General features: G+C 56.7%; 2 protein-coding genes across 14 annotated transcripts in view; one reads left to right on the plus strand and one right to left on the minus strand.

Moving 5' to 3' along the window:
- The window catches only part of HEMK1 (HemK methyltransferase family member 1), a 35,197-nt gene extending 30,774 nt beyond the window's left edge, over positions 1 to 4,423 (minus strand). For 5 of the 11 annotated variants that reach the window (XM_033424459.2, XM_033424462.2, XM_049715405.1 and 2 more), the window contains exons 1-3: positions 2,509 to 2,895; positions 2,127 to 2,218; positions 1,717 to 1,810 (exon numbers count right to left, since the gene is read on the minus strand). In XM_033424459.2, coding sequence (XP_033280350.1) covers positions 1,717 to 1,810; positions 2,127 to 2,218; positions 2,509 to 2,718 — 396 coding nt within the window. In that variant the 5' untranslated portion in view covers positions 2,719 to 2,895. Of the gene's footprint in view, positions 1 to 1,716; positions 1,811 to 2,126; positions 2,219 to 2,508; positions 2,896 to 3,934 lie in introns of those variants that run through there. The other 6 variants (XM_049715407.1, XM_049715408.1, XM_049715406.1 and 3 more) reach the window with 4 other exon arrangements.
- An 848-nt stretch (positions 4,424 to 5,271) lies between these two features.
- C10H3orf18 (chromosome 10 C3orf18 homolog) lies at positions 5,272 to 15,677 on the plus strand. 3 transcript variants are annotated; one of them, XM_004267847.3, is made up of 5 exons: positions 5,272 to 5,814; positions 7,370 to 7,735; positions 10,838 to 10,863; positions 11,410 to 11,557; positions 12,817 to 15,677. In XM_004267847.3, the coding sequence occupies exons 2-5, from the start codon at positions 7,502 to 7,504 to the stop codon at positions 12,895 to 12,897; spliced, it is 489 nt and encodes a 162-aa protein (XP_004267895.1). In that variant the 5' UTR covers positions 5,272 to 5,814; positions 7,370 to 7,501; the 3' UTR covers positions 12,898 to 15,677. The 3 variants fall into 3 exon arrangements, with proteins under 3 accessions (XP_004267895.1, XP_049571370.1, XP_033280346.1); XM_049715413.1 differs by having other exon boundaries at positions 5,272 to 5,510; XM_033424455.2 differs by having other exon boundaries at positions 5,273 to 5,757.
- The last annotated feature ends 2,470 nt before the right edge of the window (positions 15,678 to 18,147 follow it).

Consider the following 18,147-nt stretch of genomic DNA (forward strand, 5'->3'; position numbering starts at 1 on the left):
GAGAAAACCCAACTGGTCAGGCCACACACCGCCTACAACTTTGCATTTCAGAATTCTGCACCCATCATCAGAAACCACCCTTCAATGGATGGAGAGAACGCAAGCACCATGGTCCCTCCCTTTTTTTTTTTTTTTTTTCATGGTCCCTCCCTTGCACTAATTCTCCCCACTCCCCACCACAGGCCACGTCCTCTCAAGTTCTTGGTAAGGCACTCCCCAATGCGGCTTCACATTGGGGCAACCTGGCAAATTCTGAGAAACGTCTGTACAGTGAGGCGAGGACCTGGCCTCCCAACCGCAGCCTCCCTCCTCTCCCCCACCCCTTATAGCAGAGCTGCTCTCCTGGCCCAGACCCACCCAGGAAAGGGGGGGCCCCCACATGGGAGCCGTAAGTCCACACCCAACACTCAGAACCCTGGAACACGTGGTTGGTGCCAGGTCAGCTCTGAGGGCACTCAAAGGTCATCGCGGTAGCTTCCCTCCCATGCCCTGACCCTTGGCAGCCTCAGGGGATGGTGAGTGACCTCCTGGCCAGAGGTCGCATGCTTGGAGGGGCCACAGGTTGGCCTCCCAAAAGTCTGCAGGTAGCAGGCTATATCCTGCTCTGGGTCTCTGCACCTATCCAGCACATCCAATCCCAGATGGTTCAGCCCCTTGTAAGGTATGGGGCCCTGACGCAGGAGACAGGATGTCTTGAGTGCTGCCCCCATGCTCCCTGCCTTGACATCCCTGTGACTTCAGCAAGGTCTCAGACTCCCTACTGTCCCTGCCCTGACACTGGGCATTAAGGCAAGGACCTGGCCTCCCAACCACATGATGCAGGGGGCAAGTGGGGTCAGAGGGCTTCTTGGCTGAGGGAGAGAGGCTGGGAAAGTGAGAAGGGGCTCTGGGTCCCTGGCTGGGACAGGTGGATGAGGCCTGATATTTCCCAAGAATGTGTGTGTCTTTCTGGAAACACCCCTTCTCAGAACCCGGTGCCCTCTGGCTTGCCCACCAGCCCCCACCCACATACCCCTCCACCTGCTCTGCTCTCTCTGGCTCCCAGCCCTGCCACCTACAAGGTCATGGGGAAGCCCAAGAAGGGCCATAGAAAGCATTTCTCCCAAGACTAGGGTGTCGCACCTACACACAGCATGCTGGGACCATACACTTCCCAGTCCTAGTAATTTGAGAAACACAGGTGATTACCTGACTAGATAGTGGATGTAATAGGTAAAAGGTCCCAACCAGTTCCCTGGTCTGGAGGCCCAACCCTCTCATCATCTGGGCCCAGAGGGGGCAGTGACCTACCCAAGGTCACAAAGCTGTACCAGGCTTCCAGATGTCCAGCTGGAGCCCTCTCCACTTCGCCCATGCCTCCTGAGGAAGAGGAGGGCACTTGTTTCCCATGGGTTGGGTAGGCTATGGGCCCATGGGGCAGCTCCTAGGGAAATGACAGGAACCGGCTGAGTACTTGGTGGGCAGCACTAGTTGGGGCATCTTGAGCCACTGCCAGCCTAGGGGCTGGGGCAGTGGCTTGGGAAGTGAGGATAGTCAAGGAGGTGAGCAGGAGACCTCTTTCCTCTTGGCCCCACCTACTCAGCCAGCCAGGAAGGGCGCTGCCTCTAAAGGACAGCAGTCATGGGGCTCCAGCGCCCCCTGGTGGAACTCTGGGACAAGACAGGTGCCCTGAGCCCCCTTCATTCCCATCCTGCCCAGTTCTGATGGCACACCTACCTCCGTTTCTGGCCGAGGGATAAACACTGGGGGTGCCATCTTCAGACTGAGGCCCTGAAAGTCCCACTCACCAAGGATGTACTGCACAGGCATCCTGCAGAGGGGGCAGCAGGGTGATCATCAGTGCCAGCACCTGGACCAACAAGACCATGTCTGGGTTGGGATACCACTTGTGGCCAAAAGTGTCAGGTAGGGTCATGTCTCCTACGCCCCAGAACTCGTAGCCAAGACCTTCCTTCCCTCCCTTCTTCCTATTTACTACCATGACCCCTCTCTCATCACTCTCTCATCCCAACACGTCCCTAGTCCTTGGACACTTTCTTCCTCCCTGACCATGAACTTGGTGGAGCTGAAGGAAGCTGGACCCTGCTCCCCACACAGAGCCCTCTGGTTTGGCCCATGGTGCTCACCTTTGCAATCGGTAGCTACTCAGCTCCTGGACATACTGTAACTGCCAAGGGGTCAGGGGCTGGGTCCAAAGTCCTGGCCTCAGGCTCTGAAACTGCACCACAGAGAATGTGAGTGGCTGGCTCCCCTGACCCAGGTTTCTTTTGTAGACAATGCCAGTGGGTCCAACACTGGCCACCTTGGTGATCCCTGAACCCCTAGTGCCTGGCACACACTGTAATAGTTTGTTGGATGAATGAATAAGTATCTGCCTAAGACATTCCTCCAGAAAAATCCCATCATTCTCGGCTCAGCACTCTCAGTGGAATGGAAAAGCCTGGATGTCTCTTCCCCAGAGTCCTCCCTCCCCCCATTTCCTGCCCTCCTGACAACACTGCACTTAACTGTTTTGGCTCCAAGGACATGAGCCACGATGTACTCACTGGATTCCCGGGCCTCAGGGATGCCCCTTTTCTCAAAGACTACTGTCCAGTGGCTGACCAGTTCTGTGGCACTCAACAACCGAGCCGGAGGCAGATGGGGTTGCCGTGAGCTGAAGGTGCAGCCCCAAATGCCTCCCCTCCACCGCAGGCCAGATAGAAGGGCCCTCAGCATTCTGCCCCGATGTTCCACATCTCAGGGAAAGGATCCCTTGGGTACTTCCCCAAGGTCCCCAAATCTTTCTCGTGATGTCAGCTGCTGAGGATGGTGGCTGGCCTCAGCCAGATGGAGATGGAGAAGGTCACAGGCTCTGGCTCCTCAGCATGGCTCTGGTCCTCAGATGTGGCTGCCCTAGAATAGGGAAGGAGAACCAGGAGAGTAGCTGAGACTTGTGGGACCCACTCCTCTCAGACCTGTTGCCTGAGAGAGGGCATGCTCTTGCTCTGTCGCCTCTTTGACTCCATTTTAGACCCTCACCCACCTATCTGAGTTTTCTTGTCTTGGTCAGTGACATTTTCTTCATGTTTTTGGCTCAAGTGATCGTAACCCATAGCTCAGTCCCTACTAATAAATGGGCTGGTGTGGATCAGGGCCCAGGCTTGGGGGTTGGACAGATCTATCTGACCCAGAGGGTGTGACCTCGGGAAAGTCATTATTTCTGTGTTTCAGTTTCCTCGTCCATAAAATGGGGAAAATAACACAAACTCCACGGTGAGCAGTGCATTGGTCAATGAATATCAAGGGCCTTGGAGCCAGCTCAACACATAGACGAACTCAATTTTATATACTCTTGACTAATATTACTAGGAGGAGGAGACTGCCCTTGCTTGGGAGCTTTGCTTTTGACATTTTGCATGCACTGTCATTGATCTGTATGCTGAAAATCACCCCTCCACCCAATTTAACCCATAGTCCTAAACACCAGCATAAACTTCCAGGTAAAAAATTGACAATTTCTGTTAATTTATATGTAAGTTATCACAAACAAATTTAACTGAAGGTTTAAAACCAGTGGTCTCCTTTCCTCTTACAGAGACCAGGGTTCAAACTAGCCTTTACTGAACACCTGCTAGGTGCCGCTCTTCAGAGACAAACAGAGAGGAAAATGAGACTCCGAGACTGGAAGCAACTTGCCCAAAGTCACCCAGCTAGGTACTGTCCCAGTCAAGACACAAGTCCTTTGGACTCCAGAGGCAGCTCTGTCTACCAGAGCGCCGCCCAGGGAGGAGCCGAGGCCTGAAGTCAAAGGCGCAGCTTCCCTCTCAGTTTCGCACCGCGAGGTCGCCTCTCCACAAGCCTGTTTCTCCATCTGTACAACGGGGGTACAGACTTTTTAAGGAAGGCTGCCAGAGCTCTGACGAACTCGAGGTCTCGAGGGTGTTACGCATACCTGCCTGAGAAGCTTCCCCACTCGCCCGCCAGCCTGAAGAAACTGCCGCAGGCTCGGCGCCCGGACATGCGTGACCCGCGGTAAGCTCCCTCCGACGCTCTGCTTCCGGGGTTGGCGCACCTGAGGAAGGGCTCGGGCGGACCCCGTCGCCCAGCTCCAGAGTTCCTAGAGCCGATGTGTTCCACCTCGGAAGCCCCTGCGGCCAGTGGGGGCTATGAACGCCACGCCCACTACGTCCAAAGGCCCACTGGCGGGAAAGTGCGTGGTTGGGAGTAGGGTTGCTTCCCGGGGGCCTGGACCCGACGGTCTTCCTGAAGGTCGAGGCAGGGATAAGCCTGCGGTGACTGCTCCGAGATGGCGTTTGGGTACCCGGCCGGGAGGTGTGTAGCCAACCCGAACGGAGGCATGTCACCAGCCGGCTCTGAATTCGAGAGTTGGGGTGCGATGCCCAGGGGCCTGGTCTAACGTAGGCTGTGTGCTGGTAGAGCGGCACATGGGCGGATCCCAGTGTTGGGGGCGGGCACTAATTTGGGGGGGTGGCACCCAGTGTCCAGGACCTGGGGTTCAGGTGGCAGCTGGACCCCAGGGCCGCTCTTGACCCTCTAGCTCCCATTTTCGAGCAGGGAGCTCGAAACTGGAAGTAGTAGACCAGGGTTTGAATCCTGACTCATCGTGAGGCTTTGTCCATGTGCCCCTCTGTGGGCCTCAGTCGCTCCAATAAAATTCATGGCAGTGTTTCGCAAAGTATGGCCTGCCAATGCCACGCCCTCGCCCCCTAATCTATTGTTAACTAGATCACTGTTGACTAAACTACTATGAAGCATGCAGTTTCCCGGGCTCCATCCCAGACCCGGGGATCTGTATTTGTAACAAGCTACTCCGGTGATCCCCATAAGCTCCTTTAAAAACCTGAGGATTAGAAGGCTCCTCTCCAGAGATGATCGAGCTCTGGATTGGAGGGGTGTATGTAGGCTTGCTTGGGTCCAGGTGTCCAATAATACCACTCCTGTAATAAAAATACCATCCCGCCCCCCAACTTCTCTGAAGATGTCTCATTTCTAGCCGGGGATGGGTATCGTTTAACAAGAGCCCTCACACCAGAGCCCATCTGAGCAGGAAGCTGAGACCCAGGGAAGAGAAGCATCTTGCTCTAGGTCACTAAGCTAGTGGAGGGTCGAACCGGAGTTCAATGCAGACTCAAGGACTCCTAGTCTAGTGATCTCCCCAAATTTGTGTCCACCTGCGTTTGCGGAGCCCGACTCTGTCCTGGCGGAAATGGCGCCCAGAGTAGCCGGAGACCAGAGTTGTAGCCCTTAGGAAGGCCTGGCCACCCACCGTCCCCCTCCCGACTCTGGCACAGCCCACGGGCAGTGAGGAGTGGTCTCCAAGAACTGCGACCTGGCTCCCCCTCTTGCTGGGGGCAGAGCCAGATCCGAGCGGCAGGCCAGCGGGCCAATGCAGGGCAGGCTCTGGGCCTGACAGCCAATCCGGGGCCGGGGGCACGGAGCTGGCAGGGAGGAGAGGAGCTGGAGCGTCGCGGAGCCGCGAGGCTGCTCGCCTCAGCCCCACCCCCGAGGTGGGTCCCGGCCGGCCAGTCCCTGTCCAGGCTGGCAGAACAGGCACTCTCAGCTGTGGGCGGTGTGACGTCGCTGGCCCAGCCCAGGGAGGTCCTCCCAGGGCGCCCAGGGAGGGCGGACCTTGGGTCGGACCCGCCGCCCCCAATCCCGGGGCCTGGGGGCTCCCCCTCACCTTGCCCCGGCCTCCTGCCAGTCGACACCACCCCTAGCCTCTCCCGCTGAGTCCGGCGCCCCAGAGAGGATTAAGTAAGTGCTGAGGTCGCCGCTTCTGTGCAAGAATGGAGGAATCACAGAGTCGCGAAGGTGGGGTTGGGGATTGGGGCAGGGAGGACTGATGAACCTGGTGGAGAATGGTATGCGGGTTCTTGGAGGTGGTGTTGCCCACCCCTTTCTCTCTGGCTTCCTTCTCTTGCCCTTTGGACCATGAGGCATTCCTGAACAGTGATGAGCAGAGCCCTTTCTCTCCTTTGGAGGGAAGAATAAACAGAGCCCCAGAGCAAATATTAAGGGTCTGGCCCAAGGTCACATCTGGGGTCAGCGGCAGAGCCAAGAAAGAACCTGGGACTCCTGACGTGCCCAGCCTAGCTAGAGGAGGAGGACAGAGAGGGATGATGAGCTTCTCCCATCCCATGTTTCTGTGCCAGCCTTGCTCCTTCCTAAGAGGCCATCACTGGTGTGTGCACACCTCACACACACCCATACACCTGCACAGGGAGGCATCCCACATACACCCGTGAGCTAGCGCAGAGGTGTGTATGCAGCCATGAGCTGTGCATCTCTCCTATCCCTCGGCCTTCCCTTCTGCAGTTTGGCTAGGACCTCTTCCCACCCTGCCTTACCCAGGGCCTTTTGGCCCGGGAAGGCCAAAGTCACAGCCTAGACTGGGCACATCACCCACCCTCTGCTCCCAGGGGAGGAGGGAAGGGGAAGAGAAGGCATCTCAGAGTGGGAGCTCCATCCCTGCCCCTGAAGATACGCTCCCCTTGATTTTCTCCTAGTCCCTGGCAGCCCCTATAGGGAGTTCAATGACCCAAGAGCCTACAGAGAAAGCCCACCAGAGGACCTGACTTTGGCCTCTCTCTCCTTCCTGTCTTCTGGTCTTGCCACACATGTCCCTGCCCTTACTCCAAGCACAAGCTGGACCACACAGCAGGCTGGGTCCAGGGGCTTCTGGGGCTCCCCTTTCCCAACTGGAGTGGCCAGAGGGAGAAGATCTAACATTTATTGGGTACTTGCTGTGGATGAGGGTTGTACTGAGCTAAGTCATTTCTAGGAACTTGTTCATTCTGATATTTCAGCTACCCTATGACCCTTTCTGTGAGGGACGTGTTCTTAATACCCCTACCTTAGACTCAGGAAAACTGAGACATGGAGAGGTGGAGTGACTTGCCTAGGGTCACCCAGTTAAGTGGCTGAACCGGGATTCAAAGACAAGCCTATCTGACTTTCGTGCAAGTGTTTTCCTCCAGGAAAGGAAAAAGCTGCAGTATTTTTTTCTCCAAGCAGGAGGTGAGGGATGTGGGGGGCAGGAAGTAAGAAGGTGAGCAGTGTGGGGAGTAGGGGCTGGGGGTGGGGAATGATCTTTTTCTTTCAAACCTCCCCACTACTTTTCACATCCTCCAAGTATGATCACTATGATCATCTTACCCACAAAGAGGGGGCAGGGCTTCATTTTCATGTTCCTAAATCCACATGGGATCCATAGATAGATAAAGCACATGTCCTGATGTTCCCTGAACTTGCCCTTGCCCTCAAACTTTTATTTCCCCTGTGCCTTCAGAACTTAGGGGGACTTCATCTCCTCACAGAGTCCCATCCTCAGCCTCATGTTTTTTATTTTTTCCTTTCCAACACCCAGGGAGGCAGGGAGCACTCTTTATCCAAGGACGTGGCCCCCTGTATGGGTAGTGGGGGCCACAGGCTGGGACACCCCTGATGTCAGAAGTGAGTGAGCAGGTTGACTGACCACAAGCAGTCCCTCAGCATCAGCATGGACTCCAGGATCCCATCTGCTAGGAGCTGGATCAGCAGCCACCCACCCACCTCTGAACCTGACCTGGAGCCTGCCACAGATGGGCCAGCTTCCGAGACCACCACACTCAGCCCAGAAGCCACCAGCTTTAATGACACCAGAATCCCTGACGTGGCTGGTGGCACAGCCAGCGTGGGCACAATGCTTCTGTCCTTTGGGATCATCACAGTGATTGGCCTGGCTGTGGCCATGGTGAGAGCTGGGGCAGGCTGGGGCTGGCCCAGATGGCCCTCACTTGGCAGAGGGCGATCACTGTTTAGATTTTAGAGGATCTAATCAGAACACAATTGTCTGTTAGTGATAGTACAATCCCTTCCTTCCCCAGAGATTTGTTTATTGGGGTCCAGAGACCAGAGAGGCTGCCTCCAATTGGAAGAACCAGAAAAGGTTCTGAGGAATACATGGCATTTTGAGTTGGGCCATGAAGGCCACGTAGGAGTTGGGGAGGAGGGTGTTGCAGGTGGAGGGTCCTGATGGGCAAACGTTCGGAGGCAGACAGGAGGTATCTGTGAGCAGCAAGCAGGACAGTGAGGCAAGTGAGTGTGGGGATGCAATAGGAGTAGAGGCCAGCAGGCAATTGGGATAGATCGTGGGCTGTAGAGTCCGAATGGGATGCTTTGGGCATGGCAGGCTGCTGGCAATGTTCATTCATTCATTCATTCATTCACTTGGCAATTATTTACTGGGCACCTGCCCTGGACCGAGCCTTCGGGACCCCAGGGACTAGGGAGAAAAAGTCCTGCCCTGCAGTTCTTACAGGGAGTGAGAGATAGGTAAAACCAAGGGTGCCAAGGGAAGCCCGTAGGGACTGGATTAGGGAACTGGGAGGGAGTTGGGGCGACTTCCTAGGCTGGGTGGTCAGGGACAACTAAGGAGGCAACATTAGAGCTAAGACATCACAGTGGAGGCCTGGCCCCAGCGTCATGAGAAGGGCAGAGTTGGGCAGACATCAGGGCAGAGGTGAGCTGGGGTGAGGGCTGCAGGTGTCCCCTGAGAGTGGATATGATGCTTCCAGATCTGGTATCTACCTCTGAAGATATGGACTCTCCCCTGGGAATTCCCTGGCAGTCCAATGGTTAGGACTCAGCGCTTTAACTGCCGTGGCCCCAGGTTCAATCCCTGGTCAGGGAACTAGGATCTCACAAGTTGTGCAGCGTGGACAAAAAAAAAAGATATGGACTCTCCTCTTAAGATGATACATGGACACTCAGAATGTCACTGAGGGCCCATTGGAGATTGCGAGGACTGAGATCTGGAAGGGTGGGAGGTGTACCTGAGGTCCCCCAGCAGGCCCGGCAATGGTGGCATTCTGCCTGCTGCCCCTCACAGGCTCTGACGGCTGGCCTTAGACTCAGGAGCATGTTGCTGTGACAAATAGGGCTGGATGATCCATTCATGGCTGGAGCTGCTGGTAAAACAGGGTCACCGTATGGGCCCCACAGGCTCCGGATTGCTGCCAGGGAACAACTGCTGGCCAGCGGGCAGAGCCAGGATGCAACACACAGAGTGAGGCCGGGGCCTGAGCAGTCTCCTGGGGCAGGGGTGAGGCAGAATACCGGTGTTTGGCACCCATGTGGTGGTTTAGCAGGCTGAGACACCCTAACCTCAGGGGCAGAGCAGGGCCTAGAAACTGCCTTTGTCACTCTTGGCCAAAGATTTTGTCCTGGGAACTTGGGAAGACTTCCTTACTCTTCATTCTGGAGGAATATTCGGAGGGCCGCGGTGGATGGCCTTATCACCAAGAACGGAGAGGTAGGGAAGTTATGGGGCAAAGGCAGTGGAGGGCAGGAAACAGCTCCTGGGCAGGGGTCAGGTCTGGAGATGTTCCTTAAGTACTACTTCCTCTCCCCTCATGCCAACCCTGAGCCAGGCCATGCTGGGTGCAAGGAGGAACAAATCAGTGCCAGGCCGTGTGCCTCACGTAGGAAGAACAGTGGGGGAGGGCTTCCTGGAAGAGGTGGGGCTGCAGCTGGACAGTGAAGGGTAAGGAAGATTTGGAAAGGAAGGTATTTGCTGGGAGGGTGTTAGTAGTTGGGGCAGAGGGAGCAGCAAGGGCGAGGGGTGGAGATTGGTTCTAGCCTCTCTTAAAGATCCTTCTGTATCACAGGGCAGGCAGGAGGGCTGAGAGGCGAGGGAGTACAGTGTGCTGGGGCTGGAGCTGCTGCTTCAGGGCAGGCAGGGGCTATGCCAGAGACCTGGAGCTCCTGTTGTATCCCACCCACAAGAGAGCAAGGGGCATGCCAACATGTGACCTCCTGGAGGGGATGGGGGAGCAAGGGGCACTGCAGTTTCTTTCCGCCTTTGGGGTCCCCCAGGAATGAGCAGCAGGAGGAGCTCTTGGTCAGGCTGGAAACAAACCGGATTCAAGCTGTGAATGGGCCACAAAGAGTATAGGAGCCACAGGGGGTTTGGGACAGACTCTAGGGACATGGCTTTCCCCCAAGCAGAAGAAGTCATGCTCCTGGTAGTCAAAAAACACCAGTTGAGGGATGAGCAAGATGGTGGCAGAGGTCTCTGGAGTTCCCGCTCCAGGTCCTGCAGAGGTCCCCAAGTCTCACCCCCTTCCTCCCTCCCCTGAGTGCTTTGTACCAGGATTTCCTGCTCTAGCCAGGAGCTCTTGGGTCTCAGATGTTTTCTCAGGCTGCCTAGGCCTTTATCTTCAAGTCATTATGATGGGAGTTAGGACCCAGGGGTCTTCCTAGGTTCCTCCAGCATCAGGGTTCAGGAGTGTGGTCTAGGCTGATGTCCAGGGGTTCAGACCCTCCTCCTCAGCCCCTGAGGGCCATCAGCCTCCCATGGAAACCCCAGGAAGCCAGCCCAGAGCCTTGCCTAGAGCCACTGCCCTGCAGAGTCTGCCCGCTGCCTTTCCTCTGTTCTTTTTGCCCATACACGGGGAGAAAATTTGGTCCTGGGGACAGCTGAGAGGAGGGGGTATGCTGAAGTCCCCACCACCACCACTTCAGCCCTGAGGAGTCCGAGGCAGGCACTGAGTGGCTGGAGCCACAGTCAGTTTTGGCAGGGGTGGGCCCACGCGTCCCTAGGCCAGGCTTACCTGTGTGGTCTTCCCAGGCTGGCCTTCTCCCCACCTCTGAGTTCGGGCACTGTCAGCATCTAATAAACGTCAAATGGAAGCACAAATTTAGGATGTATGTGTCCCTGGGATGGGGTCGCTGAGGACATGGGGACCTATAGTTCTCCCGTTCATCAGCCTCAGCATGTCCCCTGTCCCGAGGGACTACTGGATTAATTAGGGCCTCCTTTCCTGGCCATTTGATGCTGCTCCTTCTCTTGCAGGTTTTGTACATCAGGAAGAAGAAGAGGTAACTCCCCATCTGCCACCCAAGACTCCAGCCCGTGGGCAATGCTGGGCTGGACTCTAGGGGATGTGGGTGGGAAAGGAGAGTCCCTCCACCATGAGGGTCCCTCTCCCTAGTGAGGGAGTCAGGGCCTCTTCTGCCCACTCGGGGTTGGGGGTAACCATTTTCCCCTGGGGAGGGCTGAGCCACCCTTGCCCTGCTGCCCTGAGCTAATGGCCACTGACTCCCCTTTCCCCACCCCGGCCCCTCAGAGGCTGGGGATCGCACAAGGCCCTGGCTTAAGCAGTCCCCATGGCTCTCATGGATGACAGCTCTGTGGCCCATGGCCCCATCTGGTCCCAGGAGTGGGTAACTATCCCTCCCAGGCCACCCATCCAAGAGGTAGAGCTAGTACTGTATGTGCAAAAATGTCTTTCATTGAATCCCAGGGGAAATTTTAGGACCCTAAACATGGTGGTGTCAGCTGGTCAGCAGGCAGCAGCACCTGGAGGGCTGGTGGGAGCGGAAGGGCCTGCCCTGCCTGCAGCAGTCTCTGCCCCCACCCCCCAGGCTGGAGAAGCTGCGCCACCAGCTCATGCCTATGTACAACTTCGACCCCACGGAGGAGCAAGATGAACTGGAGCGGGAGCTGCTGGAGCACGGGCGGGACACTGCCTCCGTGCAGGCCGCCACCGCTGTGCAGGCCACGCTGGCCAAGGTGGGCACTGACCAGGCTCCTCCACCCAGCCTTCAGCCTGTTTGTGGCTCTTCCACCCCCACCCTCCCTCCTTTCCCATGTAGCTTTCTAGCACCTGCCATGTGGTCAAGTGGCAGCTACTGGGTATATGGATTTTGTCAGGTTTGTTTAGAAACTAGTAGAATTGCTCCTCGGCCACCCACAGGCTCACTGCACAAGGCCAGGCCAGGGCAGCCCTGGGATCCAGCCTGGCTCTGTCCTGATAGCCTGGTCACCTTGGAAGCTCCGTTGGCCTCTCTGAGCCTCAGTTTTCTCATCTGCAAGTGAAAATCCTGATTCTTACCTCAGGTATGCCCCCTCAAACTAGGGGGAAAGCAGAAGACTCACGGGAGGGATTGTTGGGGGGCTGAGACCCTGGGTTCTTCTGCTTCCTGAGATCCCAGTCCTGAGTGAGTTGTGACTGGTGTCAGATTCTGGGGCAGTGGCACCTCTGAGTAGATTGGTGGGTTCCTAGTAGCTGGCAGACCCCAGGCAGGTGCAGACCCTAGCCGGACTCACCTCCCATGTCCAAAGTGCTGGGTACCTGTGTGGTTATCCTGCCAGAGTCACTGGGCTGCCTGGCCACTTGCCACCGGTCCCTGAAATCCCCAGGGGCCAGAGCACCATGAGGAGGCCTGGTCTCCCCCGGACCCATGATGCCCCTTTGCATCCCTCCTTGCCTTGACTGCACAGGTTGCTAGGGAACCTGGCTCCACAGCAGCAGAATTAAGAGACTGGGCTCAGGAAGAGTCCAGGCTGGGAGTCCCCTGGTTTTGCTACCAGTTCTTTGTCGCCAGGATCAGGACTCATTCCCCCTTGGGATATTCAGGAAATTGGGCTGAGAACCTTGGTCCACCCAGCTCTTGGGACTACTGACTATTTGACGGTCGTTTCCTGTGCATCTCCCTTGTGCCAGCCCTTGTGCCCGGGCTTTGGGGCTTGGGGGTACAGAGGTGAATACCCTCTGCTGGGAGAGGTCGGTACATGCATAATTAATGCAGGCCCTGGGACCTAGGTTAAGTGCTGCAACTGGCTGAGGTGGCAGGGCAAGCTGGGGATGGCTGGGGGGAGGAGTCACCTGAGCCAGGTTGTATTTCTTGGCTGAGCTTGTGGGAGGGCATTCCAGGCAGAAGACATAGCTGGTGCCAAGCGCACGTGGGCACCAGAGGGGGGAGGGGACTGGGCCAGAGAGTGCATGGCCTTGGTCAAGGTCCCTGATGCCCCTTACTCTCTCTCTGTAGACCACTCTCCCCTCTCAGGGCCCAATGCAGAGGCCCAGCCGGCTGGTGTTCAGCGATGTAGCCAATGCCATCCACGCGTGAGGACCCTGGGACAGGCCTGGACCTCTGATGAAAACACCTGCCACAGTGCCCTCAGCTGCCAACTCCGATATCATTAGGACCTCCTCTCAGGACCTGCCCTGCCAAGGCCTCAGCTATTTTGAGGACCCAGCTGCTGACCCTCCAGGCTCTAAAAGAGGCCCCTGGCCAGGTTGGGCATATGGCCACTGATATCCCCTGACCTGAGGGCCCTGGAATGCAGAGCATCCCTCATAAGGCTTCCTTATGCTGGCTGGCTTCCTTGTGCCCTTCCCAGACCCCTCACATCAGGGTCTGCTCCTCTAATGTGGAGGAAATGGGGGGAGATGTGGGATGGGAGGGGGAAGGGAAGGAGAGTAGGGGGGTTCCCATCCATCAGGGAGAGACATATCTTTGGAATCTGGAGTCTCCTCTGGGGTTGGGGAGAGGCAGCCACCCAGGTCACAGCCACATGGTACGGTGGTACTCTGGGAAAGGCTCAGGGATAGAGCTGAAACTGCCCAGTGGGCAAGGATGCCAGCAGGAGGGCTGCTCATACCCAAGGTCAGTCCAAATTACAGGGATCCATGAGGTCTTCCAGCCACCCCTCCGTGGTGGTTGGCTATTGGCTGGGCCCAAGCTAGGATGAGAGCTGAGGGGGAAGGGAGATGGGGGAGCAGGTGTGGAGGGATGCAGTGCCCAGACCTGCTGGAAGGCCTCCTGCATGCGCATGAAGGTGCCCACCTGCAGACACGTGCCTGTCCCAGCACAGGGGGCAGGATGGAGACCCCTGCATTGGCTCCACCCTCCAAGCCACCCCCCACCCCATGGTGTGTAGAGGAACATTAAGTAGGCCACCTTCTCCACCTTCAGTGTTCAGGGACTGAAGGGAGAGGGAAGCAAAGGCAAGGGTCCACTGCCCACCACATCCCTTCACTGGGCTCTAAAAGCCAGGTAACCTGCTTCTGGAACAGTTCCCTGTCTTGGTGTTTATCGGGGACCTGGTCAGAGGGCGGTGGTCGCCAGCTGCAGGCTAGCAGGGGAAGTTCTGAATGCCTGAAACAGGGTGGGGATAGCCCCTTGGAAAACAGACCTAAGAGACCTAGTCTGGGTTTTGATCACACAACCCACCTACCCAATGTCCACCCACCCCATGCCCCGCAGGAATTCTGCCAGGCTGGGGCATCTGGGCAAGGCACTGGGTCAAGCCAGACCCCAAGAGCTGGGCACTTCTCCGCTGGGCACACATGTGCACCTGAGCAGGCACAGACACACACCCCTGTGCCCAGCCTCGCTGCCATCACTGTCCTCTGCTGGTTGGCGGGGACGTGAGGGTGGCAAATACGAGGTGTCAGGCTGTGAGGGCCTAGGAGGACTTCATGGGGAAGGTTCTGGATTTATTTCCTCCTCTAGATGCTATAAGTACGTTAGCATTTGAGCCAACTGGAGGGCTATGGGTAATTTAGGATGCACAGAAACTGTAATTTAACTCATAGCATCTCCATGTGAGAGCATTAAAGATGTAATTAAGACGTTTACACAAAGAGAGTGTGAGCCTGTGACACTGGGGATGTGAAACCCCAGGAGGGGTGGGATGGGTGAGGGGCTGTGGGGGGGATGGTCGCTTGGATATCAGCTATGAGGTGGAAGCCCAGTTGGCTTTCCTTAATCTATCCAACGAGTTGCCTCTGGTCCTGAGTTCAAGGCTGCTCTGGGGCCTCGTGCCTCAGCTGTGGAATGGGGTCACGACGCCTGCCATATCCTTGGTTGGAGAGGCCAAGTGGACAGGACCTATGGGACAGGAGGAGGGAGGGGGCTTGAGCCCCAAGGGCCAGGGGGAGGTGCGGTGCCTCAGGACCCATAGGAGTGGGGTGTGAAACACAAAAGAGAAGAAAATAATGTGGTCTTTCCCAGAGCACAGGGGTGCAGGGGATGGGTGGTGTTGGGAAGCCACAAGGGTTATGTGTGCGGAACCCACCTGCAGTGTTCAGAAGGGTTTGGAGGGTTTGGTCACTATTGTGACCTAATGCCCTAGTTTTCCCAGGACTGCACAATTTTAGGATTGAAAATCTCATAAACCAGGACTTTAAGTGACATCCTGACCCTCTGCTAAAGAACTGAGCCTTCAGGCTAGCATAAGTGGAAACGAGGAGAGGGTGAGCCCCAGTCCCATGGTGGAGGGCTGGGCTGGACCTGGGGGTTGCAGGACAGGGCCTTGGGTAAGAGTGAGGGCCCCAAGCACCCCATGGGCCTCCCACACTGGGGTCAAACAGCCGAACCTGTCAGTGACAAGCCTGGTCTTGGGGAGGGGTCTCCTTTCCTCAGCAGACTGACAGAGGATTTCTGAGGGTGAGGGGAGACGAGATGTGTGGGCTGTGCACCTCAATCCTGTTGGATAGCCCCTCAGCCCCATAATGTGGGAGCTGCAGAGGACCCAATGTCTGGGAGACCCTAAAAATGGAGTCCGGAGAGTAAGGTTGGCACCCAGGGACCAGAGCCTGGGATGGGGGCTCCGGGAGGACCCCTGTCCCCATTCTCTCCCACTGCCTGCCCCAGACCCCTGTCCTGGTTGGGTGGGTTTGGCTAGGTGATGGCCACAGGGCAGCTTTCTCTGGGTGACGGGGGCCTCTTCCTCCTCCTTTGTCCCCTCACATCACCCCCTCTTCCCTTCCACCCACCTTCTGTTTTCTAGCTCTCTCTCACTCCTGGAGGAATACCAAATGCCCCCCAAAGTTCCCAGGTCTTCCACAGAGTGTGGGATCAATAAACATTGGAATAAAATGTTCCAGGTGACGTGTCCTCCATGTGACCATGGGCCTGGTGGACTGACCAGAAAGCTCCTCGCCGCCCTCAGCCAGGCAGACGGGGTGAGACGGCGCTGCCCGCCTGCCATTACTACTCCTGGTGGTGACTGTTACAAGGGGCCCTTGGGAGCTGCTCCCCTGGTCCCCAGCCCTGTACGCACATCAATGCATGAAACCCCTCCTCACAGGTAGCGACCGGAGTTTTGGGCAGAAGCTGCAGCGGTTACAGTGGGTGGTATGAGGGTGGACATGGAGGGCCGCCTTCAGAGGAGGCCATCTTGTTTAATCAAGTGAAGTGTCACCTTCGAGACAAAGTGAATACAATAATCCTGTTGCCTGGCTGCAGGCAGATGCCAGAGACGCCTTCAGAATGTAAAGGAAAGTTCCTGTGGGGTTGAGCACAGAAACTCCTGTAGAGCAGTCTGACCTTGCAATGGGTTCCTTCCAGAAACATCACTGAGCCCCACAGGGGGCCCAGCACCAACCCAGTCTCTGCATCGCCATTTGAGATGGGAGGAAACACATGTCAAATAGGAAGAAAGGATGAGAAAGAGAGAGAGAGAGAGAGAGAGAGAGAGAGAGTGTGTGTGTGTGTGTGTTTCAAGTGTATCCACAAACACACTCTAAGTCTACACCCATATGAAAAAGAAGGCAGGAAGAGGATCCAGTGTGCCTGGGGGTGTTCAGAGGCTGAGAGCAGACACTGCCACCCTATCCTATCCAGCTGCACCCTGCAGCAGGCCTCAGTGTGAGGGGCCTTGGCTGAGAATATCTGAGGGAACCCCAGGAGCATCCCCCACCCTCCTGGCCTCTGAGGGCTCAGGACAGGGGGCAAGTGCAGCCAGGGGCATCTGTGGTCATACAGAAGACATTCTTGAAAGGCCAGAGATCCTGGTACCCACAATGGCTGGGGGAGGTGGGCTGTCTCACTCCTGTTTCATCAGTGAGGAGCCAGGGGAGAGTAGCCCAGGGCTCCGTGTACAGCTGGCGCAGGGCACGCTGGGGCTGGGGTTTGAACCTGGTACATCCTGGGCCCACAGCCCACAGCTCATGTGGCCCAGGCAGGCCTTGATATGGAGGACAGCAACACAGCCTGCACCTACCAGCGTGGCCCAAGGTGCTCCAAGCTCCTACCTCCCTTTGACCTGACAGGAGGCTGGGCATGTCCTGCGTCCTATGCCTAGGTATTTCAGGGGAAAGGGCCATAGATTCAGTCCAGCTTTCCAAGGCCAGGGCTAGGACTAGGTCCCCTTTGAGGCTCCGTGACAACCTGGATCCCAGCCCTATTTCCTCCAGGTGTACATATGTAGTGCGGAATGGGAGGCCATGTCCTTGTCTGCACCCCTCTGTTCTCCTAATACACGGTCGCTGGGTACCAGCACCTCCCCCCGGGGCTGCCAAAGCCCCACAGGTCACTGTCAAGGAGCACCCAGTCTCCCAGTCTCTCACACCACTAATCCAGCTCCCACCTTCTTGGATGGCAACATGGATGGATGTGCCCACCTGCTTGAGCTTCCCCAGTGCTCCCAGTGACATCCAGGCTAAGGCCCAGCCAATCCCCTCAGCTTCTCCTACCCAGCCACCTCTGGGATCTGACCTGTGAGAATGTAGAGAGGGGACAACAGTAGATGTCCCAGCCCTTGGGGTTGATGGGCCTCCTGTCCTCTGGCCACTGGTCAAACAGGAGAGGAGGGACATTCACCCTGGCCATTCCCACCTACCCAGCCCTTACTGTACTTCTGTTGGAGGCCTGGAGGCCTGCATTAGGAGGGGTAGGCAGGTCTACTTCCTGGGAGTGCAGCTAGAGATAAAGGGGTTGCAGTAATAACAGTGTCAATAATAATAACAGTAACAATAATAATGTGTGGTTTATTGAGCTTCTGCCACGTGCCAGTTACAGAGCTCACTGAGGGAGGGCCAGGTCAGTGTTCCCCACTGCCATTCACAGGTATTCAGAGCTGGACAATGGCCAGAAAGGGCCTTGGGCCACCTCAAGGGCCAGAATCTGGGTCCAGTAACTGCTACCTTTGATTGGCCTGATCCCGGCACAATCTCACTTTATTCCCAGTATCCTTCTTGGGGATATACTGTCACCCATCTCACAGAAAAAGACCTCTAGCACCCAGAGACTAGGGTCATCAGGCTCAGAGGCAGGGGATTGGCTCTTCCTCTATGCCATTTGAGAAAGGAGTGTCAGACAATGCCTAGAAACAGGAGGATGCTGGGGCCTGATGGGGCACCCAGGAGGCACGGCCCACTTGGCTCCCCAATCTGCCTTCCAACCTCCAATGTGCTCCCGTGCTGCCACCTGCTGGCATCTATAGGCACTGCAGGTGGCCTTCCTGTCCCCCACCGTCCGCCCAGTCACCCGTTTGGTGGCCCCAAGTGCACCTCTGGCCCCATCCTCGGATTCCTCCCCTGCCTTTCCCCCATGTGGCATGGAGTGCAGCCCTCACACTGCAGGTCCTGA

The sequence above is a fragment of the Orcinus orca genome, chromosome 10 (assembly GCF_937001465.1).
Source record: "Orcinus orca chromosome 10, mOrcOrc1.1, whole genome shotgun sequence".
NCBI lineage: Eukaryota > Metazoa > Chordata > Mammalia > Artiodactyla > Delphinidae > Orcinus > Orcinus orca.